The following is a 27,429-nucleotide window of genomic DNA, read 5'->3' on the forward strand; positions in this document are numbered from 1 at the left end:
TCATTCCGTGGGACAAAATGTCAATTGTGTGCAGCAAACAGAACTGTCATTCCGTGGGACAAAATGACAACTGTGTGCAGCACAGAACTGTCATTCCGTGGGACAAAATGTCAACTGTGTGCAGCACAGAACTGTCATTCCGTGGGACAAAATGTCAACTGTGTGCAGCACAGAACTGTCATTCCGTGGGACAAAATGTCAACTGTGTGCAGCACAGAACTGTCATTCCGTGGGACAAAATGTCAACTGTGTGCAGCACAGAACTGTCATTCCGTGGGACAAAATGTCAACTGTGTGCAGCACAGAACTGTCATTCCGTGGGACAAAATGTCAACTGTGTGCAGCACAGAACTGTCATTCCGTGGGACAAAATGTCAACTGTGTGCAGCACAGAACTGTCATTCCGTGGGACAAAATGTCAATTGTGTGCAGCACAGAACTGTCATTCCGTGGGACAAAATGCCAATTGTGTGCTTTCGTCCAAGAAATTATGTATGACACAAACGGTGCCCCATACGTGTCAAACATGGACACTATGATCAGTATTTAAGAAATAATTCAGAAATGTGGTGCTTGAGGTCAAAGCTCATATGGCTCCGCCCACTTGAGTCACGTGAACAACCGATATGGTACACACAAAGTGTTACAGTATTGAAGCAAACCAATATAGTATTTTTTAAATATGAATTATATATCCATTCAATATCTATTGATGACACTATAAGTGTTACCGCTATTTTTAGTCTGAAACTGAGCGTAAGTTTGACTCAAGGGAAATCTGAACAGGGCGTAGGAGAATATGCGACTGAAGGAAGCAACACTGCTTTTGCATGCTGCCTGTTAAGGTACTTATAGGATGTTAGAGGATCCTGTCCCACGCCTCAAGCAAGCACGTGACTGCAAGGCTTTGGACTGGACATCCTTCGGTTTTGTCTCATCACCCTCTGTGGAAAACAAAGTGAATGGAAATACTTTTAGGAAACAAGTCTGAAAACAAAACCGGCACAAAAAAATTAAAAGTATAGAACTATGATGTTTTTCAAAGTGGTTTTCAATACAGTGTTCTCTTCGACGTGTATATTACAGTTTCCAGGACAACTGAGAGAATGTCTCCCTGACTTGTTCTGAACAGCTTTCAGTTTAGTCTCCGTACTGCAGCATCCAAATATCTGACGTGTGCCGCCTGCAGGATGTTTCAAATGGAATTTCAAGTGGTCCTTGCAACTTCTACACTGGATAGAGTTTATAAATTAGTGACCACTCACAATGATTATAAAGAGCTGATTCAGTGCTTTTAGATTAGAGGAAAAATATTTTTAAATCCTGTTGAAACAATACTGACATTGTTGGTTAAGTCTAGGGGACTAGAGATGAATGAATACATTTGAAAATAAGGACAAACATTAAATAAACAGTGCTGAGCTAAGAGCATGCTTGTCTGTGTGTGCATGTGTGTGTATAAAATCCACAGAAAACTTTGCTGCCAAATACAGATCCCAACAAGCCATGATTGTTATGCTGAGAGAGACAGCAGCCCTTTTATCCTGTCAAAATTAAGTGAACACCACAAAACCTTCTAAAGCAATACACTTTCATTTAAACAACCCTGGTGCAAATGATTTCCCTCAGGGGGAAAACTTAAATCTGGGCCATCATTAACTCTGTGAACATTAAGTCTGTGTTTAGTCCTACTGAAGCAGGAAATCATTAAAACAATAACCAGTAGATGCTTAAAAAAACAACAACAAAAAAACAGGAGAAAGCAAGCACTTTCCAAGAATACTCCTTTGCCCACAACATGGGCCTTTACTATCAATAAGAATACATATTATAAACAACTGATTAGGTGGGACAATGTTTTACATGATTCATTCACTGTCCGTCTCCCTCCTCCTTACTTGCACAGACGAGCGGCTTCACCTTTTGCTTTTTCTTGTTCTCCTTCTCCATTTTAGCCTTCTCCTTCACCAGCTGAGCTTTGAGGAGTTTCTCCGCTGCCTCCTTCTTCTTGTGGTTCTCCTCCAGGGCACCCTGTACAACACAAAACAAGACATAAAAAACGGCCCAGCAGTATCTGAGATCTGTAGTATGCCTGGAGAAACTTGTTTTGCGTTGACGGCAGAAAATGAAGAAAATGAGTCGTTCATGTCATAATAGGTTGGCATGTGAGGTTTTGATGATTGAGCTGAGACAAGGGTGTGTGTATTATGAGAAAGTAATCTTTCTGTAGTACATGAATGTAGTTCAAGTATTCAGTCTCCTTTTCTCTCATTTGCTATCATGGGAGGACTGAAACAGTTCTGCTTACTAATTAACTTTCATGTTGAAAGTATTTTATGTTACCAGAGTCAAGGCCATTATTGTTATTTTCATTATAAATGTTGGTGTTTGTGTGGTTATGGCTGAAAACGGCTCAAAGCTGTTCATGAATATGAAATCCATCTAGATTTGGCTGTGAGGAATGATGCTGAACAGAATATTTGAATCTGGAATGCAGCCTTCTGAATGCATTTCCATCATACATTTACAGGTACAGATGTGGACAGAAGCCACATAATTTGGAACTTTCCTGGGAGTGCTCATTTTGTTTTGAAAAATAAATAGCTATTTATCTGTCCATGCTTCTATACACACAGAACAGCCATAACATTATGACCACCTGTCTAATATTGTGCAGGTCCCCCTTTTGCCACCAAAAGAGCCCTGACCCGTCGAGGCATGGACTCTACTAGACCTCTGAAGGTGTGCTGTGGTATCTGGCACCAAGACGTTAGCAGCAGATCCTTTAAGTCCTGTAAGTTGCAAGGTGGGGCCTCCATGGATCGGACTTGTTTGTCCAGCACATCCCACAGATGCTTGATTGGATTGAGATCTGGGGAATTTGGAGGCCAAGTGATTCATCAGACCAGGCCACCTTCTTCCATTGCTCCGTGGTCCAGTTCTGATGCTCACGTGCCCATTGTAGGCGCGTTCGGTAGTGGACAGGGGTCAGCATGGGCACCCTGACTGGTTTGCGGCTACGCAGCCCCATACGCAACAAACTGCAATGCACTGTGTGCTCTGACACCTTTCTATCAGAACCAGCATTCACTTTTTCAGCAATTTGAGCTACAGTAGCTTGTCTGTTGGATCGGACCACATGGGCCAGCCTTCGCTCCCCACGTGGATCAGTGAGCCTTGGACGCCCATGACCCTGTCGCCGGTTCACTGCTTTTCCTTCCTTGGACCACTTTTGATAGGTACTGACCACTGCAGACCGGGAACACCCCACAAGAGCTGCAGTTTTGAAGATGCTCTGACCCAGTCGTCTAGCCTTCACAATTTGGCCCTTGTCAAAGTCGCTCAGATCCTTAAGCTTGCCCATTTTTCCTGCTTCTAACACATCAAGTTTGAGGACCAAATGTTCACTTGCTGCCTAATATATCCCACCCACTGACAGGTGCCATGATACCGAGATTATATCAGTGTTATTCACTTCACCCGTCAGTGGTCATAATGCTATTAAAAGTATAGCAATTCAATAGACTAAGATTGGACTTAAATGATTACAATCTGCCTTGACATTAATTGTTATGCATATTGTAAAAGGTAAATATTTCTAGTAAATCCATTTATACTGCATTCTACAAAAGGCTTCTTGGGTTCTACTAAGAAAAAAAAAAACACAAGCTGACTACATCTCTGATAAAGAGAGTGAGGAATGACTCATGGTGATGCTAATGGGGCTCTCATGCCTTCAGTGAAGTAGGAAACAAAGTGAATGTTAGTGTGCCTAGAACTTTTTTCAGCACAGACCTGCTCACAGCTTTCTGACCTTGTTTTGTTTTTGTTTTTCTTTAACAGTGTCAAAATCTGGTAAATGTAGTGTGAGTAATGAATGTTTGAGGATGACTGGACCTACCCTGAACAAATCTTGTTTGACATATAACTGGCTCTATAGAAGGATGAAGGGACTGGTCAGTTAACATGATTACATTAACAATCATCACAAAAAAAGATTGTTCCCTTCCATTACAGGGAGTACAATGTACTAGTCAATGGACTCCTCTGTGTCTGATGGCTTTATACGGACAGGACGGCTCACAGTGACTGATTTGCAATGCCCTTATCCGTTTTAAACTTTGTGACGACTTATTGTTGAGGGTGCCGTGTCAAATACAAATGGAATTGAATCGACTCCAATAATCTTTGCCAGGTGTGTTGAAGGCTGTAACATTCAGACTGTGTTTGTGAGGTCCAGACACTGACCGGTGAGCTTTAAGGGCTGACGCTGAGCACTCACCCGGAACATGTTCCGGAACTTGTTGAGGTCCCCAAAGTATTCGTCAATGGAGACAGTCTCAGTGCTGAAGATCAAGTGGTCCCCCAGGTCCTTGTACTGCCTCTCCATGTTCTCGTACCTGAGGGCCAGTTTGTCGTACTCCTCTCGCGCAGATGTCACAAAGATGTGCATCCCAAATGTTAAGGAAACTAAGTGGAGGGAAAGGATCAAGAGAAGGGCCTATACAAAGCATATACAAATACTTCCAAATCTATTTATGCTTGATTTCTGCACAAACTTGACAACAGAATAACATGCCTACAGTAATGGTTGCATCCTAACCATGGCTTACACTGAGTAGTCTCTTAAGCTTTTAGAAGAATGCACCCATGTATAATGATAAATGCTGACTCTTCCAGTCACGTCCTGCATTTAACACTTGATGCATGGAATTGGATTTTAATGACATTTCAGTGCGGACACAACATGGCTGAGCTCTGGCGTACACCTCTCTCAGGTGGCAGACCAGTCATGCAGTGTTCAATTCACAAGACCATCTGTTGTGGTTGTGCTCTTGCCAATTGGAAGAAACCAATCCATTCAAGATGGAATTCATTCATGAATTTAAAGGTCTTCATATTAGGTTTTGCCTACAGATTTAGCTGAAATTATGCTGGGTCTGATTCAGTTGTGGATGTTAAAGACTAGGGATCAATTCATCCATATTAAGATAAGGGTTCACTTATGGCAGAATGGAAGCAAATCCCCCTATGTAGAAGTCAGCTGAGCTTTAACTAATGTTTATTACTGCTAGGCAATGGGAATGTGATTTTGTCTTCTAGATTTTCTTCAGTTACTCATTCCTAGTCTAAACTTGCCCTTTCTATATTTCACTTCAAATATGCACCATCATGGCCTTTCAGAAGGTGCCAAGGCAACAGTTGGTGGTAGAATCATTATATTCAGCCACGTCCAACTAGATTTCATCTGCAAAGATGCCTTAAAAATGCTATAAATATGAGCTACAGTAATGATATTCCAATATGTAGAAAGGATATTTTCATTTTCTCCTTGAACTTGTCCATCTCGCTGAAAGGCTTGGGGAATGTTTCAGTCAGTTTCTCCAGACTGGTGATCTCCCTCCCCATGTCACCAAAGGACTGTCGGAGGAATTCACCCGAAACTAGAGAACAGTAAGAGACAAAAATTATCACACAGAATAAGAACTCTATCCATAGATGGAGATGGTCTTTAGTGAGAGAGTGCCGATATTTTACACCTAATTGAAACTAACCATAACCTGTTCATTCTGGAATATACTTCAGTCCTTAAACCTATATCCAATTCAAGACCTAGAATTACATTAAATATTAAGTTTAAAATCAAAAGAGGAATATTAAGTAAAATAGAATTGGCGTGAGGGTGGTGTTGGGGTGAGTAAAGTTACTAACCCCACTTAACACTTGACAACTTCATTTTTCTTTTTTTTTTTTTTAAGTTAAGCGTGTGTAAATCTGATTTCTGTTTACAATTACATTACAGGAACTTTGAAGGACTTCTCATTGATGCACATGTGTAAAGTTATCATACACATTAAAATGATCACATCTTTCATATAACACTTTACCGGTTGTGTCATACCTTTGCTGGCCCTCTCCACAGGCTCCAGATCCTCGATGAGGTGCAGAATTTCTGGGTACTTTTCCTCACAAAGCTGAACCAGGAAGTGGAGGAGGGTCGTTTTCAGATCAGTAGACCTAGTGTTGATGAGCTGCAGAGAAAAAGGATGCAATAAATCACACCAAGACTTATGACAAGACATCTACATCAATCTGAGGGAACTCAAAGGACTTGATTTTCCTTGTTGCTAAAGGGGTTTCCTAATCAGTAACAACAGTATGTGAACTACCTAAATTACAGGAAAATGGAAGTCAGAAGTGTAATGGTTTGAAGACTGCTGTCAAGAAAGCCTACATATCTTTTCCACGGTGTCAAAGAAAATAATTAAAAAAAAGACGTGTTGTAAGATTAATCAATACTGGTTTAAAAAGTGCTAAAAGTGTACTGTGTTGTATGACTGGAAACTAAAACTTAAGCCAACTTTATATCTGTGGGGAAAAACTGGTGTAATGTGGCAATATGATCTGCATCCATCCTTGAATCTTGAAACCTGTTCATGTTCTTTCACCACTCCGTGCTTGTCAATTGAGTTCACATGCAGCCGGCAGACAAAGCTGTCAGGCATTACAGCAGACGCCTCTTAAATCATTTGGATAAGCCCCGCTGTCCTTCAGCACCGAGCCCTTTGCCAAGAAAGACTGTGTGTTGGGGGGTTTAGTGACATGCCCACGGCCACTCAGGGTTTATCTGAGGCTAGCACAGGGTTATTTAGTGTCCATCACCACTTGAAACCGTTCAGTGTCCCCATAGAAATAAACCCTGAGCCCCAGTGCCCTTACTTTGCAGAGGTAGCTCAGCCTGAAGGCAAAGGTTTCTGCATTGTTGGAGTCCGCATTCAAGAAGTTCCCAATCAGCAGGAGCAGCTCCAGCAGCTCGGAGAAGCTTTTGCTCTCTCGCTGCCCCTCGATGGCCGTTGTCACTGCCTCCAGGTCTGACCGAATGTCATCAAACTGCTCTTGGAACTGCAGCTTGAACAGGATGGCGTGGAGCCGAGCCATCAGCCTGGGCACTGAGCTCATCTGTAACGGGGAAGGAGACAGAGGTTTACTTCAGGCTGTGGCTGTCAAAGCCTTGTGAAGGGGGTGAGATGTACACACTGATCACAGGGCTGTGTAGGATGAATCAAGGAATGGACGCATTCACTAGGAGATCATAAGCAGCAGCAGCAAGTGCTAATAAAATTCTTCCAAAGAAAATCTAATTTATTTTTTATTAAACCTTTACATTCAGGCAAAGGCACACATAGACAAAACACATCTGTTACCAAGTAAACTGTATACTTAACAAACCAAGTATTCTCAGTCTACATGCAGTACTGGGGAGTAGTGGTTAGGGCTCTGGACTCATGACTGGAAGGTTCAAATCCCGGGTGGGGCAGTGCTGTTGTACCCTTGAGCAAAGTACTTCACTTAGATTGCTCCAGTAACATGTCCAGCTGTATAAATGTAAGTTGCCCTGGATAAGAACATCAGCTAAATGACAAAAATAATAATAATAAATAGTTTTGTCTCCTGTCAGTTACATACTGCATTACACATGTGTGTTCAGTAGCATAAGGGAACTCACCACAACACCAAACTGCTCCGATGGGTCCAAATCGTCATACTGGTCTTTGAGCTCGGCCAGCTGACTGAGCTCCTCTGCTCTTGGAAGGAGCTTGAGCAGGTTCTGTCCGACACAGGAGACACACACAGGCATAGATGAGCATTTGTGACTGTTAATACAGTGAGGGAAAAAAGTATTTGATCCCCTGCTGATTTTGTACGTTTGCCCACTGACAAAGAAATGATCAGTCTATAATTTTAATGGTAGGTATATTTTAACAGTGAGAGACAGAATAACAACACAAAAATCCAGAAAAACGCATTTCAAAAAAGTTATACATTTATTTGCATGTTAATGAGGGAAATAAGTATTTGATCCCCTATCAATCAGCAAGATTTCTGGCTCCCAGGTGTCTTTTATACAGGTAACGAGCTGAGATTAGGATCACTCTTTTAAAGGGAGTGCTCCTAATCTCAGCTCGTTACCTGTATAAAAGACACCTGTCCACAGAAGCAATCAATCAATCAGATTCCAAACTCTCCACCATGGCCAAGACCAAAGAGCTGTCCAAGGATGTCAGGGACAAGATTGTAGACCTACACAAGGCTGGAATGGTCTACAAGACCATTGCCAAGCAGCTTGGTGAGAAGGTGACAACAGTTGGTGCGATTATTCGCAAATGGAAGAAACACAAAATGACTGTCAGTCTCCCTCAGTCTGGGGCTTCATGCAAGATCTCACCTCGTGGAGTTTCAATGATCATGAGAACGGTGAGGAATCAGCCCAGAACTACACGGGAGGATCTTGTTAATGATCTCAAGGCAGCTGGGACCATAGTCACCAAGAAAACAATTGGTAACACACTACGCCGTGAAGGACTGAAATCCTGCAGCGCCCGCAAGGTCCCCCTGCTCAAGAAAGCACATGTACAGGCCCGTCTGAAGTTTGCCAATGAACATCTGAATGATTCAGAGGAGAACTGGGTGAAAGTGTTGTGGTCAGATGAGACCAAAATCGAGCTCTTTGGCATCGACTCAACTTGTCGTGTTTGGAGGAGGAGGAATGACCCCAAGAACACCATCCCCACCGTCAAACATGGAGGTGGAAACATTATGCTTTGGGGGTGTTTTTCTGCTAAGGGGACAGGACAACTGCACCGCATCAAAGGGACGATGGAGGGGGCCATGTACCGTCAAATCTTGAGTGAGAACCTCCTTCCCTCAGCCAGGGCATTGAAAATGGGTCGTGGATGGGTATTCCAGCATGACAATGACCCAAAACACACAGCCAAGGCAACAAAGGAGTGGCTCAAGAAGAAGCACATTAAGGTCCTGGAGTGGCCTAGCCAGTCTCCAGACCTTAATCCCATAGAAAATCTGTGGAGGGAGCTGAAGGTTCGAGTTGCCAAACGTCAGCCTCGAAACCTTAAAGACTTGGAGAGGATCTGCAAAGAGGAGTGGGACAAAATCCCTCCTGAGATGTGCAAACCTGGTGGCCAACTACAAGAAACTTCTGACCTCTGTGATTGCCAACAAGGGTTTTGCCACCAAGTACTAAGTCGAAGGGGTCAAATACTTATTTCCCTCAATAACATTCAAATCAATTTATAACTTTTTTGAAATGCGTTTTTCTGGATTTTTTTGTTGTTATTTTGCCTCTCACTGTTAAAATACACCTACCATTAAAATTATAGACTGATAATTTCTTTGTCAGTGGGCAAACGTACAAAATCAGCAGGGGATCAAATACTTTTTCCCTCACTGTATATACCGTAAGTAAGCCATAAAATGCTAACATATTGGGGGGGGGGGGGGGGTTACTGTCACTAAACAGCACTCATTTATTTGAATAACAAATACTGGACATCCTTCCAGAAATAATCAGTGAACAATATAAGATGCGTAAACATCTTAAGAGGGGCATTAATAAGATCAGAAGCTTAAAAGTAGTCAGTCTTTTTGCCTAATGCTACATTCATTATAATCTCCAGAATGCAATAGCTGTGTTTTTTAAACGTGTAGGACCCATACTGCAGAAGGGAACAGGACCCATGCATAATGGTTTAGTTCTCTGGGTCGGTGCAGGAAAATACTGCAGCTTCGTTTTTTTGAAGGGGATGCAGCTGGCTTTTACTCAGCAGAGTTACGTTGTGGAATGTACAACAAAGCAAGGCAACTTTGCCAGACATGAAGACATTTTAAGGCCTATAGGTTAGCATGTAGGCCCTTCTTTCAACATATTTCTCATTACTAAAATACATTTTAAAACTACTGACCCCTAATGGAGATTGTTGTACAAATGTTTGTACAAATCAGCAGCATTAAAGCCAAGTATTTTTAGTTCAGTTCAATTCTTGCTAGCCGAGTAGAAAAATAAAAAAGCTTAGCACGTTTGAAAACAAGCATCTTAGTTTGGGTAAAAAGCACAGAAAGTACATTTGACAGGGACGTTCTTACCTCCACTCTGGTTTCAGTGAGGATCTCCTCATTCATTTCCAGAATGGCCTGCTTGATCTTGTCAAACGGTAGTTTGAAATTAGCCAAGACAATGGCTGGAAAGAAAAGATTCAAAGCACTTTATTAGTGTCCGAGAGGTGATCATAGACATTTTTGGGGGACATAGATACACACACATATGTAAAACTTGTGATACAGAGAACAGATGTTACATATTAGGCATCTCATAGGCCTCGACTTACACATGTACTGTAAATCGCCTTGTAATTTAAGTCCGTAAAGAAAAGACATATGGACTTACAGAGATTCTGTGCCTTCCTATTATTCAGCACTCTCAACTCCTTGATCTTTTTCCTTTTAGGTGCTTCCTCCTCTCCATCCTTGTCTGTCTTCACTATGAGACAAAAGACAGACAATATTGTAGTAAGGAAACATTGCTTATGAAATAAAAAATGAACCCCTACTTTAACAAGCAGCTCTATTCACAACTGCACTTTTTAGTTAACTAATACAAAACAATACTGATTTCACAGTTATAAGTGTTATATGAATGTGGGAATGCTTTGGTTTTAATCCAAATAAGATGAATGTAGTTAGGTTGATATATTTGACCATATTAAGGGGTTGAGTATGGGGTTTAAAGTTATTAAGTCAAAATAATATTTCTTGGTCAAGGTATATTCAAGGTCCAGGCATCAGAGGTGGGGGAATCACACCTTCAAATGACCCTTTCCATCACACACACAATTCTGTGAATTAGTAATATACCTAGTTGCTTATATTTAGTACATTCATTTGACAAAGTACAAAAATAAAACCTTTAAATAAATGTAAATATTAGTATTAAAACGGCTTCAGACGACTTTTAATTTTAATTTCTTAAAGATTATTGTAGTCATATACATAAACAATGTAAACTTTCAAGCATTTTGGGTGTTATTAGATTCCAGTCTATATCATTTCCCTTTGTCCCACTGTGCACTACACAAAATTAATGTTGAAAAATGAGGGCAAGGTGGATTGAGTAATTCAGGGCGCGGGGTGTGGGGGTCCCCCAGAAGATTTTGACAGTTGAAGACCTGAAATGCGCGATTCCGAGTCATTTCTAAGTAAAAAAACATAGCTCAAAATCTCTATGAAATCAGGCAGATTTGGACTTAAACATATCATTGCTTCACAACCACATATGACCAGTGCAAAATCACACATCAGCCGACATTGTGCAGCAAACTAGACGCGGTTCTGGTGCTGGTCAATCACAGATCTGTGTCGGTGGGTCTGTGATTCACTAACGGGAACACGGGCTCTATATAGGACATCCCATATTAATACGTCACATCCTATTGGCTAATAACCAGGAAAGGCTACTACTGGGTTCCACACAATAACAAGCACTAAGTGCAACAAACCTCTGTAACATTACATACAAAAAACAAAAAAAAATGATAATAAGTTAATTAAAATTATTCTCGCAGCCCAGTCAAAAGAGTCTGACTACCCCTGGTCTAAGGGTTATGCAATTCCTATGCATTTGAAGAGATTGTTTTTTGTTGTTGTTAAAAGGAAAGATGCTTAGAGAGATACAACCAAGTCATTTCCCAAGCCATTTAAGGGAACTTTCTCTAGATGAGCAAGTTTCCTATTTTTTCCCCCCAGAGTTTCCTGGTGGTGGGAGGCTGGTATATCACAGAAGACTAAAACGACTATGACTGTCAGCACTTACTCGGGGACTTCGCGGCGAAGGACGAGGTGAGTTCGTCAAAGAGCTCCTTGCTCGCAAAGCGATCTTCCTTCAGATTTGCCCAGAAGCAGTCGGGGGTGAGAGTCTGGACATCAATCTGAGGGAATAACAGTGGAAAAGGATGAAGAATGTGCTTCTCGTCTTGAGAGTAGTGATAATGAAATAAATGAAAAAATAACACTGCAGTGAATAGGAGGACAAATATTTAGATCAAAACAAATAAGGTTAATTAAAAGCTCTGTGTTTAACTTATCTTGCTTTGTCCTGCGAAAACAGTCGGGATGTGGAAGTAGGGTCTAATGTAAGCTTCCTTACCGAGTTCCAGTGAAGCTTTCGGAGCTGGACTTTCGGCTTGTACTTCTTCTTGGGAGTCAGGCCAAGAGGGAGAACAGGCGTGGGCATGACCAATTTTCCATTCTCAATAACTAGCGGCGGGGGCGGGGGAGGAAGAGGCATCCCAGGGGCTCCGGGGGGCGGGGGCGGAGGCATTCCCGGGGCTCCGGGGGGCGGGGGTATCCCAGGGGCTCCGGGGGGCAGGGGCATCCCAGGGGCCCTGGGCAGCGGGGGCGGGGGCATCCCAAGGGCTCCGGGGGGCGGGGGGGGGGGCATCCCAGGGGCTCCGGGCGGGGGGGGCGGGGGTGGGGGCATCCCAGGGGCTCTGGGCGGCGGGGGCGGGGGCATCCCAAGGGCTCCGGGGGGCAGGGGAATCCCAGGGGCCCTGGGCAGCGGGGGCGGGGGCATCCCAAGGGCTCCGGGGGGCGGGGGCATCCCAGGGGCTCCGGGGGGCAGGGGAATCCCAGGGGCCCTGGGCAGCGGGGGCGGGGGCATCCCAAGGGCTCCGGGGGGCGGGGGGGGGGGCATCCCAGGGGCTCCGGGCGGCGGGGGCATCCCAGGGGCCCTGGGCAGCGGGGGCATCCCAAGGGCTCCGGGGGGCGGGGGGGGGGGCATCCCAGGGGCTCCGGGCGGCGGGGGCGGGGGTGGGGGCATCCCAGGGGCTCTGGGCGGCGGGGGCGGGGGCATCCCAAGGGCTCCGGGGGGCAGGGGAATCCCAGGGGCTCCGGGTGGCGGGGGCGGGGGCAGTGGCGGAGGCGGAGGAGGGGGCGGGGTCGGAGGCATTGGGACAGGCGCTGTGATCTTCGATTTGGCTTCTTCTAGTTTTTTGAAGAACTTGTCATTCTGTAAAGACACATACAAAAAACAATACTGAATTAGATTTAAACAAATGCAGTAAATCAGGGTTTCATGAAACTAACTGGAATGGTAGACCAGGATGAACATGGATTTGATGACAGATTTCAAGTCATCTTTACAGAGTTTTAACAGGAGCAACAACAATATGGATGCTGGAACAATATGCCACAGGACATAATCCAATCATACACTGGTAGTAATAGGATCAGAACATCACAGGCTTAAGGTGAACATTATGCAGTTTGTTTTGCTTTATTTATGTTATTGAGATATTACACAATCTTCATTATTTTTTAATATCATGATTATTAATAATACCATAATCATATTTGTTACTAGTCATAATAACAATACTACAAGGGGGACACAAGATACCGTCTCTTCAAGAGCACTGATTTTACTCAGCAGTGCCTGGTTTTCACACTCTCTCTTCCGCATCTCAGACGCTAGTCTTTCTTTCACAGCATTCATCTCCTCAGTCTTCTTCCGAAATTCATCCTGCATTTTCTTCATCTCGACCCGAAGCTCATGGCTGGCTGTGAGTTCAGCATCGGGCTAATAAAGAAAATATAAACATTCCTTTGTGATCTGACAGATGTGTTCATTGTGCATCAAACTATTTCCTTGCGCTGCCAAGCCTGATCAACAGTTAGTGTCTTCTTGAGCACAACTCAATAACCTGAATCTCTCTGGTGCACCCGGAAGACTGGACTTGAGAACTTGTGAAATAATTTTGTGGACACAAAACTGTTGTGCATTTCTTACTGGTAACATGGCCATGGTTTATACAGGTTTTATTCAAACTAGACAAGGGATATCTAAATTAGTATAAATATCAAAACCTAATGTAATCATGAATCGAGGATGATCTCTCTATCCTGATCTACACATCCATTTTCAAGTGTTGTGCATCAACACTGCTGTGTAGCTACAGAGTGGACACATAAAACCAAAGTTGAAACAAGGTTTTTGGTTTTGCCATTCGTCTCGGTGCACAATGGCTGAGTGTAAACTTGCTTTGCAATCCACAGATGAGGGTCAACCTCTTTCCTGGGGAGCTATTAAAGGTGGCTGGTCCTGGATATAAAGAAACCCTTGAGTGCTGTCTGCTGGGAATGCATACTACATATTTCCTAATGCATATGTAAGGACATACTACGCTGGTTGATGAGAGAATGAAATTGTGGGTTTGGACATTAGTCACTGTGTAGAACTAAGCCCAAATCTGCTCTGGATTGGGTTTCTGCACACCAACTTGAAACAAATTCTGAAACATTGAACAGTCGTTTATCTTGTGATGTGTGTAAGCTGTTAATGACAAGTGAAGATAAACTAAATAAAGTGTCAATTATTTCTGTAGTTCTGTACCTTCGCCTCAGACCACCTAGAACCAACACAGTCAATGGTGTAGCACTGGGGCCTGAAAGAGAAAGGGAAAGACATTCAGCATATTCTCATTCATCACAATTCAGTTCTTCTGCAACAGATTTATTTGTATTTATTATCTAAGAAAATGGAAAGAAAATGCTAAAGATATTTCTGTTCATTCAGTGATGCACTTCCCCATACTTCATTTACCACCACCCACATTCACATTACGCCACATTCACGAATAAGAATGGATAACAATACAGAAAATTAATTATGTTGCCTCAATGAAAGATAATTGATGTGGTACAATTCTGATGGTATTATGCTAAATAACCCATTTAGAGAAATGTGAGGGCTACCTTTTACTACTCATTGTACTAAGTTGCATTAAGGGTGTCTGCAAGTAAGTAAAAGTAACTGCTCCACTAGTAGATAGGTCACAAGTCATTTCTTTAGTGGACTGGAGCAAAATGAAACCAGCAAAAACTCCTATTTTTCCCTTCATATCCTCAGCCATATTCTGTGCATGTCTTAACTATAATTTAAATATAGCACATACTTTTTAGTCATTATAATTAATTTAAACAAATTCACCAAGGCAGCACTCACTTCATGAGGATGGCTAAAGTATAACCCATACTTTGGGTTACAACAACCCATTATTTCTTTTTTTAATCAGACGTGAAGTAACTCTACTTGGGTTTAATGGATGTAGTCACTACAGCGGTAGTCCTTGTGAAACTTTTTCGCAAAGTTTCTATTTGTATGTATTGGGCTGCATTAGAGATTACTTATTAAAAATGTGTATAAAGAAAAGGTATGCGCATGAAAAACAAACAAATAGTTAATACTTGCAGTGTTAAGGTTACCATAGCCAAATCACCCCCACCTCGCTCGACGATCAGCGACACCCCCCCACCGACAAAAACCCGTCCACACGCCCCTCATCCCTCATGCGTCTTTCTGGGAGGAACCCTCACTTGACACCGTATAACTAAACGCACTAAAACATACTACCAGCAGATCGTGTTGGTTTTATTTAACGGTTTACTTCAATTAAAATATTCAATTGTTACTTATCCACAAGCCACAACTGAATCAGGGCAAAGGACAGCCTGTTAGCTCGGTGTCTGTCTGAAAAGGATGAAAATAATCACTTACAGGTTTTCAGTGAGGGCCATGATATACGCTGGAGTCACGAACTTCACGATGTCCATCATGATGTGACTGAAGTCGGCACTGACGGGATCAGTTCCTACATACATGGATGTAGAAACCGGAAGGAGGAAGAAAGTAAAGTCGGCGTATATATACGAGTCGTTATTGTGATGTCATCGATATATTCTGGAAGTATAATTTGCAGACTGTAACAATGACGTCACAACAGATACTAGTAAATAAATCATACGTACTATGATGCTTTGCGCGCATACGTCAATTTGCGGATTACGTCAAATTACTTACTTGTGCGCATCTGTTGAATATTATGAGACTGTGCAGCAGGGTTGCCAGATTGGGGGAAACTGAAGCCATGGGGGCAAAAGGGGGGCAAATATAGAATGGGGGGGGGGGGGGGGGTATGAAACAGGGGGCAAAAAGTAAAAAACGGGGGATTATTTTCCTCATTGTAATTTCCCCACAGTGCTCTCATGAAGAGTTCACTTCACCAGTACCCCCATCCTAGTCCCCCCCGTCATTGACCTTAATACCCCACCTCCCCCCGGACCTCACTTCATCAGCACCCTCCGCCCCACCAAGACCTCACTTCATCACTTAAATATGTTATCTCGAACACAAAGAAAAGTACAAATAAGCAGCAAACTGCAAAATTATCCACTCGTACAAAGCATTTTCATAATAAACGCAGCTTACCTTTGCTTTTTGGTGATAATTTAGCCACAAATCAACAAATCCCTAACAGCAGGTTTAATTTCACAATATTTCACAATATTTTGCTGTAAAGATTGAGGATAATGAAAGAGATCACGCAGACACATGGCCCACATACATGCTGGCAGGTGGAGATTCACAAGACATTTAAATGATCAATGTAAGCATATACTTTGTTTCATACTTACCATAGCATGTTTATTGCACACTTACAGTAAGCTAATGCCTGCTGACGCGACCGTTGAGAGGTTTTTATTAACTTTATTATATGCAACAACTCTTATTTTAGTACTGCTCATTATACAGATCACATGTTTTGATGTAGATAGTCGGTGTAGTTTAGTATTAAAACATTGCCAGCTTCTGTTAACAAGAGGGGGAATCGATGCTCTGGTTCCTGAGCAATCCTTCGACCCCCTAAAGCTGCTCTCCCCCTCATCTGACCCGGGGAGTCCGACTCCGGTGACTGGACTAAGTACAGGTTTTTGTGTATCAAGCTTAATTTATGTATGATTGCTGCATGGGTTTCTTTGCAGCTCTTTTGGTTGTTATGGAGTTCATTTTTGTGGTATTATGGATTGTATTTTTCTGATGTTTGATGTATTTGGTTGCATTGTTTGATTGCACTGCTGTTTTAAGCCCTTGTTTTCCCTGCAAGTATACTTCCAGGTGCAGGCAACACAGCCCTCAAGTGTCACCCCACACCCAGAGTGCAATTTGTGAAAAAACAGAGGAGGGGATAAATATGGATCCCGGGGAGGGGGTGGAGTTGTTGGGTGATTGCTGACAACAGTATCCAATGCTCTCTGGCCCCACCTTCATGCTTCAAGGCCCAGCAGAGGTGTTTTTGACTTACGTCCCCTATCAGCAAAGCTCTCAGAGTTACAGCTCTTGTCATCACACGATCTTCTCAAAGACATTTCCTCACACTTTCCTTTGATAGGCAGAGATCTGCTGTAGAACTGAAAGTGCTAAAAGAGAAAGCCTAAAACAGTGTCAGTATTTCCCCCCCCAAGAATGAATTTAAAAAATATATATTGTAAATATCAGAATACATAAATACTTCCTATAAATCTCAACTTTTAAAACACAGGAGAGAGGACATTTTGAATAAAAGCAATAGATTCAAATTAATACAAAGACAAATGGAACAATATTAATTTTCGTGAATTACATAGCAAGTGTTTGTTAATAATTTAAACATCTGTAAACAGAATTTAAATGCTCATTTTAATTAGTATAGCGTAGTTTGTAATAGAATGACACAAGTAATGTTTTTCCAATTTTGTTTGTAAGTAAAGGTATTTAGATTTACCTTCATAATTACACAATTATTAGCAATTACCATCTGAGATAATTATGCAACATTATTCATATTTAATTTCCTCCGCTACTCTCTTCCTGTCTCCTATGGCAAGCCAAATTATCATTTAGAGATATCTATAAATGATTTAAAGATATCTGCAAACGATTTACAGATATCTAAATAAGGTGCTTTTTAAAGATATCTCTAAATGATATGCAGATATCGCTAAATGATTTGAAGATATCTTTAAATCATTTAGAGATATCTGCAAATAACATCCTGTTCATTTAGAGATATCTGCAAATCATTTAGATATATCTTCAAATCACTTGTATTTCGGCTGAGATTATCACTTCCTGTTTCCTTATTCAGTTACATAGAAATGAATGAACAAGTTAACCTGAAGTGATAATCTTGGGCTACATACAGGAAGTCATTTGAAGATATCTCTAAATGATTTGCAGATATTTCTAAATGAACAGGAAGTTATCTGAAGATATCGCTAAATGATTTGCTGATATCTCTAAATGAACAGGAAGTCATTTGAAGATATCTCTAAATGTACTTTTAAATGAGATATCTTTAAATGATTTGCAGATATCTTTAAATGATTTAGAGAGATCTTGAAATATTGCAGATATCTTTAAATGATAATTTGGCTTGCCATATGTCCCCTCATATAGAACAATCTAGCAACTGGTCATTGTGACCGAAGACAGGCGGTTTGCTGAAGACCCCTGCATACATTTATGAAGTGAAAGATGGACACTTTCAACCAGTTTGTTCAAAGCAATTATGCCAGATTAGTTTACCATCAATCAAGATATATTCAGCCATTGATGTTACTCTTTTTCCAGCAGTGGTTAACCGCTGATTCATTGACTTCTAAGAAGGCAATATATGATAGACAGAAACACATGAAAATAAAGGGTTATTTAATTTAATTTAGGCATACTACCTCCTTGGAATATACATCAAATCATATACTTAAAGCAGTTTGCTGGAGACTTCAGCAATTGTGAGAAGAGAAACTGAAAGCAGTTAATGATGAGGCCCTGCTCCAATGTGCCCACCTGTGACTGAATGAACAGTGTGGTTTTCTATGTGAGCTGAATGTTTGAGCAAATGCGACAAAGCATTATTCTAAGTAACCTTCGAGAGCAGGCAAGTTGCTTTACAACAAAAATGACACCCATTCTTTTACACGTTTTATTTGGTTCAAGATGTCCAATGTTTTTTCAGTTGCCAAAAGCAGTTCCACCACCAACAACAAAAAAATAAACATACAGCTGAACCCATGTGTAAAATGGCATTTGTGACTCACATGATGAAAATCATAAAATAAAAATGATCCCTTAATAATTACAGTGTCCGTTCTTAACACATCTTTTGCACTCAGTATAAAATGGTAACATACCTTTAACAGAATTAATTACTTGATATCAATTTTGCAGTGCTTCTAGGAGAAACCCAGTTGCATTTCTACATGAATCTACCTTTGTTGAATGTAGCCCTAATCTACTTTTCTCGGTGACTCCAGACTCCAGGCACCTGTGATATATCTTAATCTGATAAAAATGAGGTCCTTGCCCATCTGTAGCCAACTCCAAAAAGGGACCAGTTTAGATCCTGAAATACACAGGGAGAACCACATGAAAACAAATACTGCAGACAAGAGATGACAACAAAGCTGGCAACAGGAACTTCACAGTACCTGCTCCACCCACAAAGCAGAAGACCTCCTTAATATCAAATAGCTTGGCCTGACAATTAGGATATTATACCCAAAAGTTATCTTCTCTGGTCAATTATTTGGAGGTAAATCTGCAAGAGTGTCAATAATTCATTTCAATATCTGAATTACAAACATTAGGGCGGTATCTCACAGTTCAAATATTAGAGATTAGATACATAAACAATGGTTTTAGATTTCCTATACAATTCAGCACTAGACCTCAATTATACAGGCTACATTAAAAACAAAAACAAAAAAACAAGAAAATCTGTTACTACATTGTACCCACCTTCGATTTCTGTCCAGTTCACGGCTACTTCTGCTATAGGTATCTTCAGGCACTGAGCTATGTAGAGCAGTTCTACATCAAAGGCCCTGAAACATAGTTTTCAGTTTGGTATGAAATAAAAACAGTCCACAACAGGCTATTTCAACACTGCATATTGTTCTGTCCCATTTGTGGGGGATTTCCAGTCATATATATTTCTGCACTCCACTGAAAGGCATTTAATCACAAAGGTAATAAACCAAAATAGATGGTACTGGATAAAGGACTGGCTACTTACTAACCTAAGCAGGCCTTCTTGTGTCTTGCTTTGGAAGGGCCAGACTGATTGATAGATATGGATTTCAGTGGACATTAAGTTTCCCTATGAAACTGCTTGCCTGAGACCACGGCAACAGTCAGTGATGCTGACAGGTGGTCCCTCCCACTGGCTCACACATGCCACTGTTTTAGACTCCTGCCCACAGGCAATCCCCGAAAACAGAGACTCCTCCCCATATATTTCAATAACCAATCCTGTGGTCCGTTTAACCTTTGAAGGAGGTCCTCCTCCAGTACTTGGATGTTTAAATATTTATTTTTAGCGTATTCTTCCATCATTTTGTTACAGACCACACACACAGCAAGTTGACACTGTTACGATTTTTGTAATTTTATCCCATGCCTTGTGTTTGGGTGCATTATTGCAAGTTTCAGAAAATTTCCCCCAAAATATTTTTTCGTTTGCATTAGGCTATATTCCAATGACAAGCACGGATTTTCAGTCACTGTGAACTGGGATCATCGCTGTTTTGGAGAAGCATCTGCCGTGTTTTATATTTCTTCAAGTGTTTTAAAATTCCTAGAATGTATTGCCTGATTGACCCAGTAAGACCAGTCTAAGGAAAGACTATTTTACACAATGGCTTTAACTGAGTGTCTATCATTAGTCTAAGTATAATTATAAGTCATACTAAGACTTAGTGTATGCAACCGGCCCCAGCACTGATCTAAACCAAAGCCTAAACTAAAGCGGAGACCCTGTTGAAGTCACACTAATACATGCTCATACCCTGATAAAAATGAAAATAAATTAAGAACAACGAGCCTGCCCCATAGGTGTTCATAGACACCTTTTTGAAAAATTGGGGTTGATTAAAAGTGCATCTACAGTGCACTAGTTCAAAGCCGACTGCTTTCACCATACTGGTCAAAAGAGCATCGGCCGGATGATAAAGTACAAGACGTCTCCTTCAGCTGTAACCCTCCTCAATACAACAAGTGCCTCGTTATTTTGTGGGGAAGCTGTGCTCCTGCTTTAAACTTGAAATAAACCATGTTACAGCTAGCCCTACTCCAAAATGGTTCCCACTGCTGTTTGCATTACTCTTTACAAACTCATTCTCAGCCTCTGAAGAGAGCAATCACCATGCAGAAAATGCACCCAAAGCATTCGAGTTAACTCAGTATATTAGCTGGGCTGCCAATTAGGACTAAATTAAAACTCCTCTGATACTTGATGGGCAATTCTCTTAGGTCCTGTCTATCTGGAAGATGAGGCTCTCTAGGCACACCTCAGGCTCTGCTTAATCAGCATCCTCACTCTCTATTACAAAGACTTCAGAAAAGAGCTGCCCCTTGTGTACCAACAAATAACGGCTGAACGCCATCAGCTCGGTGCAAATCAGGATGGACAGACAGAGAGACAGACAGACTGATTTCATTGGACCAATATAAACTTATGTTGTGGAATCACATACCAGACAATCAAGGATCCTAGTGAGAGGTATTTGTATTGTGCATCTCACACAGAAGCTAATTTCTAACTTCGCTAAAAGCTGGTACTACAAACTATTTGTTTTAGTTGGTTTGAGATATTGAAAATTAAAACATTAATATCTGTTTGCTGACATTCCACTGGTGTTCCATGGTGTTCAAGGCTGAAATGTTTGGTGGAACTCCTCTCATGGCCAGTTGAGACCGTCATCATCCTGAGGTGCTGACTGCGTGTAACAGTCCCCGAAGTTGGGCAGACCTTTGCAGATTTCTGCACTATAAAAAACACATACCACCGCTCCACATGCAGACTGGAGAAAGTCCGTGAGGCTGCCTCTCGGGTGAAAAGCTTGAACCCACACTGTGTGTCCCTGATCCCCTTCACACAGAAGAACCACACCAGGAAGTGGAAGCCATACATCAGGAACGTGCGGAACATAGAACGCTGTGAAGAAGAAAGTTAAAGAGAGAGAGAGAGCGCTTTTGTTTTATAAATTGCAACAAATATCTGGGCATGGAACTGCTCTTCCCAATTATATGCCAAGCAGAACTTGAGGCAAGCAGGAATGTATTAATTACACACTAGCACACAAAAGTAACAGCGTCTATCTGGGGAAATGCAGAGCAGTGCAGCAATAGTTCTCTCAGATCCCTTGCTTACTATATTATTGGAGAAATGTACACTGTTGCAACCTTTGTCTATGCATTTGTTTTAAAAATAAAAACAAAAATTAAACACCCATTCCAATCCAATATGAATTATGCTTTTTCAATTTAAATATGATAAAAGGTATTAACTCAATATGACCAGATACTTTAAATGGGCTTTACAGTTCTATTTTTGTAATCTCAGAATTACAGTGCATCTGTGATTATTTCAAGGTTCTGCATTCACATTGTCTTTTACACACCAAATTAAACCGGTTGTTTGAAGACTGAAGCAGGACTATTGAAGCTGTGTACCTGTGCAACAGAATCCTGTTCCAGATGAGCTCGAGACCCACATGAAATCGCCATGTTCTCCTGCAAAACAACTGGTGTCAGTCTGATGTCAGACTACAGAGCTCTTCCTCTAATCAGGGCCCCAAACACATAAGCTTTTATGGAAACAAATAACAAAATATACATACGAAACAGGGCACCCATTATTCCTTCCTTCCATAGATGCGTCTCATTAGTGTTGCAACTTTAATTCAAATAGAGTCAATTAAAGATGAGAAAAGAAAGGCTATGAAGTATTCTATTCCTCTAGAGGATAACGTTTCTAAACCCCATCACCAACATCAAGCACATTTAGTCTGGCTCTTGAGATGATCATGGGTGACAAAAATAAACAAAACCAGCAGCAACAACAACAAAACCATGCAAGTGCAAGGACTGAAGCTACTGCCACCTGAACATATAGCAGGGACCACGGTGAAACTCACTGGCTTTGGACTGAGAGCTTGCAGGCCTGCTTCCACCTTCTCGATGTCAGCAAACTTGGTAGCTCCATCAGCGTCAGCCATCAGGATGAGCTTCCCTCTGCAGCTCAGGGTGCCCTGAAACAACAAGGCCATTGTCTTGTCAGAGTGAAGTTTCACTCAGCAAGCCAAGGACAACCTGGTCTACAATGAAATGGCACTTCTCCTGTCACATTCTGCTAATAACAATTCTGAATTTAAGTAGATCAGTAGTTCTGATTTACAGCGCCTTGCGAAAGTATTCACCCCCTTGGCATTTTTCCTAATTTGTTGCCTTACAACCTGGAATTAAAATTGATTTTTTGGGGGGTTTGTATCATTTGATTTCCACAACATGATTACCACTTTGAAGATGCAAAATATTTGTAATTATGAAACAAACAAGAAATAAGACACAAAAATAGAAAACTTCAGCGTGCATAACTATTCACCCTGCACTTTGTACAGATGCAAGTCTCTTGGGGTACATCTCTATAAGCTTGGCACATCTAGCCACTGGGATTCGTGTCCATTCTTCAAGGCAAAACTGCTCCAGCTCCTTCAAGTTGGATGGGATCCGCTGGAGTACAGCAATCTTTAAGTCATACCACAGATTCTCAATTGGATTGAGGTCTGTGCTTTGACCAGGCCATTCCAAGACATTTAAATGTTTCCCCTTAAACCACTCGAGTGTTGCTTTAGCAGTATGCTTAGGGTCATTGTCCTGCTGGAAGGTGAACCTCCGTCCCAGTCTCAAATCTCTGGAAGACTGAAACAGATTTTGCTCAAGAATTTCCCTGTATTTAGTGCCATCCATCATTCCTTCAGTTCTGACCAGTTTCCCAGTCCCTGACGATTAAAAATGTTGTTCTCTGGGTGATGAGAGGTGTTGGGTTTGCACCAGACATAGCATTTTCCTTGATGGCAAAAAAGCTAAATTTTAGTCTCTTCTGACCAGAGGACCTTCTTCCATATGTTTGGAGAGCCTCTCACATGCCTTTTGGCGAACAGCAAACATGTTTGCTTATTTTTTTCTTTAAGCAATGGCTTTTTTCCGGCCACTCTTATGTAAAACCCAGCTCCACAATTGTGGAGTGTACAGCTTAAAGTGGTCCTATGGACAGATAGTCCAATCTCTGCTGTGGAGTTTTTCAGCTCCTTCAGGGTTATCTTTGGTCTCTTTGTTGCCTCTCTGATTAATGCCCTCCTTGCCTGGTCCATGAGTTTTGGTGGGTGGCCCTCTCTTGGCAGGTTTGTTGTGGTGTCATATTATTATTATTATTATTATTTCTTGGCAGACGCCCTTATTCAGGACGACTTACAACATAAGTGCAACATATTCTTTCCATTTTTTAATAATGGATTTAATGGTGCTCCGTGGGATGTTCAAAGTTTCGGATATTTTTTTATAACCCAGCCCTGATCTGTACTTCTCCACAACTTTGTCCCTGACCCGTTTGCAGAGCTCCTTGGTCTTCATGGTGCCGCTTGCTTGGTGGTGTTGCAGACTCTGGGGCCTTTCAGAACAGGTGCATATATACTGAGATCATGTGACAGATCACGTGACACAGATTGCACACAGGTGGACTTTAACAAATTATGTGACTTCTGAAGGAAATTGGTTGCACCAGATCTTGTTTAGGGGCTTCATAACAAAGGGGGTGAATACATATGCATGCACCACTTTTCTGTTTTTTATTTTCTAAAACAAGTTATTTATTTTCATTTCACTTCACCCATTTGGACTATTTTGTGCATGTCCATTACATGAAATACAAAAAAAAAAAATTACAGGTTGTAATGCAACAGAATAGGAAAAATGCCAAGGGGGATGAATACACTGTATGTCAGTTAAATACTACACTGAAGAGCCCGAAATCTTCATCAAAACAAACAGAAGTGTTTTTTCAGTTGTTATGGCAAACATCTTGATTTAAAGTAATAGAATAACAGCTTTACCTTGTTATTAAGGAAACACGTGAAACACCACCATAATAGTCTGAAGAAACATGCCCCCAGGAAAGACCAGCCATGCCCACTCACTCACCACCCTCACTGCGCCACCTTTCCCTCGGTTCTTCACAAGTGTCAGGACCCGCACCTTATCAGAGCCGTACTTTCTTGTGTAATTTAAGGCAATCTGATAGAACGAAAAAGTTAAATACAATAAAATGAAATGGGGAAAAATTCAAGTCTTGAAGATTAGTTCCTATACCACTATGTCAGAAAAACAAATGGCCACAGTAGATTTATGGGCCCATAAACAGATGACCACTGCAAAGTCACTATGCTTTTTCAATTAAACAATTAAAAATATAGTTAAAATGAACACTGAACAGAAACCTGATAGATGGGCTTCTTGAGCTTGTGAGGATTATTAGGAGTCGTTTTTCCAAGTTAGTCAGAGCATTATCACACAGTACCGTTCTGTCAAGATCTTTGAATTCCATTCATGCACATTTAAATTACAGCTTGTCCCAAAATGCATTATCTGTTGAATATGCAACAATCATACCAAGGCTTCTAAGATGTACATACCTCTGTTGTTTTATCTGTACTGCCATCATCAACTATTATGACTTCATAAGTAAAGGAAGGCTGCCGTTTCTGGAAAAGGAAAATATTTGACTGTTTCACTCAAAAAAGACAGACAGGCTTGGGAGGAAGTGGAACTTTAATTTTACTGCCACCTAGTGCTCTTATACAGAAATAGAGTGCATAATAGGCAGGATACACTGTTACAAGACTAGTTATTAAACCAGACAACAGTGTTACTGCCAGTATTACGCGCTCAGTTTTTGGCTCGTTCAGTTAAAAAAAAGAATAAAAAAACAGAACAAAAGTGCTCAATTCTTAAAACCACCTTACAAAAAATAGGAAATAAGCAAACAAGGTTTAAATGACTTACTTCTGTATTTCAACTTGTAAAATGCAGTGAAGTGGATACTTTTAGAATTAGAATTTATTTCACCAGAATTTCAAGAAATGTATACATATTGCATCGTTTGCATGCAATATACAAGATATATACACTTCCTATTAATTAACTTTCAGGTAATAAAATAATAAAATATACTGCACATAAATATCAGATGTACCTGTCTTTTCTCCAAATATACAAGATATATACACTTCCTATTAATTAACTTTCAGGTAATAAAATAATAAAATATACTGCACATAAATATCAGACGTACCTGTCTTTTCTCCAAATACTCCATGGCCTCTTCCATCATCACAGGCACTGAAATGACACACAGTTACTGAACTCTCTTGTTTTGAGCAAAAATGTGTTTGTTGCACATTTACATGCTGGCTGGTTTAGAAAACACCACATTGTCTCATTAGCCTCAATGCCTTGATACCATGATACCCTTGCTGTTCCTACAAGATGTGATACTTCCCATGATGTCGATTAGAAATTGATAACTCATTTTTTGATATATTTGATGAAATTCAGACCTGTCAATTGTGAACAGTCAAATAAAGTGAACAAGTATAGATAGAATGAAAATAATGTATGTGCAACACGTGTAGCAAAGTACTAAAGTAAAACTCACATCTCAGCTCTTCGTTGTAGGAGGGGACTACCACTGAGAGCTCCTTGGAATGGGGGTCCTGGAGGGCAGGGAAGGCTTCTTGCTCGCCCTTGGAGGTAAGGAAGGTTTTCTCCTTCTCATGACGTTTTAAATCAACCATTTTAGAAGCACTACAATGTGCTATTAGTAACACCTACAAAGGACAAGAAAAAAAAGGTAACATTCACATATCCAGTCTTTAAACAAATTACATTTCAGATCTAGTTTTTACATCCAAAAGAAAAATGAAATATGCCTAGCTAAGATCATTGCAAATTAACCATACTTCTATAAAACAGTTTGTTATTTGCAGATTAAGATACAAGAAATGTAAAAAAAGGTGTTCACAATATGCAGCTGATTTTACAAGTGGGATGTTAACAAACTGTTTTGATGTTGCAGGAAATGTATGAAAATATAAACACTTTGAAAAGTATAAAGTCGTCTTTGTTGCACCTTAATTGACCCCTGCTGCAAGTTAATAGTGGTGTATATGCACTTTGTATTGCTCTTATAATTTAGCATGCTAATAAATAAATAATTATTATTAATATGCAATTTTCCCAATTAATTATCATAATAAGTGAGGAAGGACTTTTATTAATGCGAGGGTTCGTGCAAAGGCTAACAAAGGCTGTTGCATGAGATAATTTAACGGATGTTACTTTTTATTTAATAAACGAGTTACGTTAGTTATGCACGATACCACCACGGAGCTGGTTGCTTGGATTCATATGTGAAACACACATTGAAGTTTGACAGTAAACACATAGAGGTCCTTTTCTCTCATTTAATTTACCCCATAGCTCGAAACACACAAACAAGAGATACATAAACGCATGCACCCCTCAATAAGGAGACTATACAGAACATATGAAAACATGGATCACTCACCAAAATTAAAGCAATCACCGCTAAGGCGGCCAAAGTTTGAATTATTTCACATAAACCACAATCCATTCTCCATTCCGGGCGCAGGGGGCTAAACTAAACCGTGAGCAACCCGCGGACGAATGGTTTCTTTTTGATGACAGTTTCCCAAACAAATGGTTTGACAATCACCACTGCATTGTGGATAAAACAAATGTCAGTTTCATCATTTCCAACTGCACTGGAATACACCAACGCGGAAGTGCTGTCACGCCGCAGGGAAGAACACATCAGCACAGGCCGCAAGAGGGGCAGTCTGTGC

At 41.0% G+C, this 27,429-nt stretch overlaps 2 protein-coding genes across 2 annotated transcripts; both read right to left on the reverse strand.

Annotated features, from left to right (window-relative positions):
* Positions 1 to 289: 289 nt before the first annotated feature.
* On the reverse strand, positions 290 to 15,552 carry LOC136747233 (protein diaphanous homolog 1). Its single transcript, XM_066700183.1, has 14 exons — positions 15,407 to 15,552; positions 14,243 to 14,294; positions 13,250 to 13,429; positions 11,999 to 12,859; positions 11,666 to 11,780; positions 10,244 to 10,336; positions 9,943 to 10,037; positions 7,508 to 7,609; positions 6,721 to 6,960; positions 5,903 to 6,032; positions 5,318 to 5,444; positions 4,283 to 4,445; positions 1,921 to 2,031; positions 290 to 944 (listed from the first exon to the last, which is right to left on the reverse strand). Exons 1-14 carry the CDS (start codon positions 15,508 to 15,510, stop codon positions 882 to 884), a joined length of 2,436 nt encoding a protein of 811 aa, XP_066556280.1. The 5' UTR covers positions 15,511 to 15,552; the 3' UTR covers positions 290 to 881.
* A 3,084-nt stretch (positions 15,553 to 18,636) lies between these two features.
* On the reverse strand, positions 18,637 to 27,387 carry alg5 (ALG5 dolichyl-phosphate beta-glucosyltransferase). Its single transcript, XM_066699787.1, has 10 exons — positions 27,132 to 27,387; positions 26,220 to 26,391; positions 25,857 to 25,903; positions 25,198 to 25,266; positions 24,707 to 24,799; positions 22,645 to 22,758; positions 22,181 to 22,240; positions 21,511 to 21,662; positions 19,466 to 19,551; positions 18,637 to 19,070 (listed from the first exon to the last, which is right to left on the reverse strand). The coding sequence occupies exons 1-10, from the start codon at positions 27,195 to 27,197 to the stop codon at positions 18,955 to 18,957; spliced, it is 975 nt and encodes a 324-aa protein (XP_066555884.1). The 5' UTR covers positions 27,198 to 27,387; the 3' UTR covers positions 18,637 to 18,954.
* Between the last annotated feature and the right edge of the window lie 42 nt (positions 27,388 to 27,429).

This window comes from Amia ocellicauda, chromosome 3 (genome assembly GCF_036373705.1).
Source record: "Amia ocellicauda isolate fAmiCal2 chromosome 3, fAmiCal2.hap1, whole genome shotgun sequence".
NCBI classification, from domain to species: Eukaryota; Metazoa; Chordata; class Actinopteri; order Amiiformes; family Amiidae; genus Amia; species Amia ocellicauda.

Coding starts and splice junctions, on each gene's coding strand:
- LOC136747233 (XM_066700183.1), bottom strand. CDS start 15,510: ATGTATGTAGGAACTGATCCCGTCAGTGCCGACTTCAGTCACATCATG. Junction 6,961..7,507: donor CGGAGCAGTTTGGTGTTGTG/GTGAGTTCCCTT, acceptor TCCCCGTTACAG/ATGAGCTCAGTGCCCAGGCT. Junction 6,033..6,720: donor GGCTGAGCTACCTCTGCAAA/GTAAGGGCACTG, acceptor TTTTCTCTGCAG/CTCATCAACACTAGGTCTAC.
- alg5 (XM_066699787.1), bottom strand. CDS start 27,197: ATGGATTGTGGTTTATGTGAAATAATTCAAACTTTGGCCGCCTTAGCG. Junction 25,904..26,219: donor CTACAACGAAGAGCTGAGAT/GTGAGTTTTACT, acceptor GTGTCATTTCAG/TGCCTGTGATGATGGAAGAG. Junction 22,241..22,644: donor AAGCTCTCAGTCCAAAGCCA/GTGAGTTTCACC, acceptor GTTGTTTTGCAG/GAGAACATGGCGATTTCATG.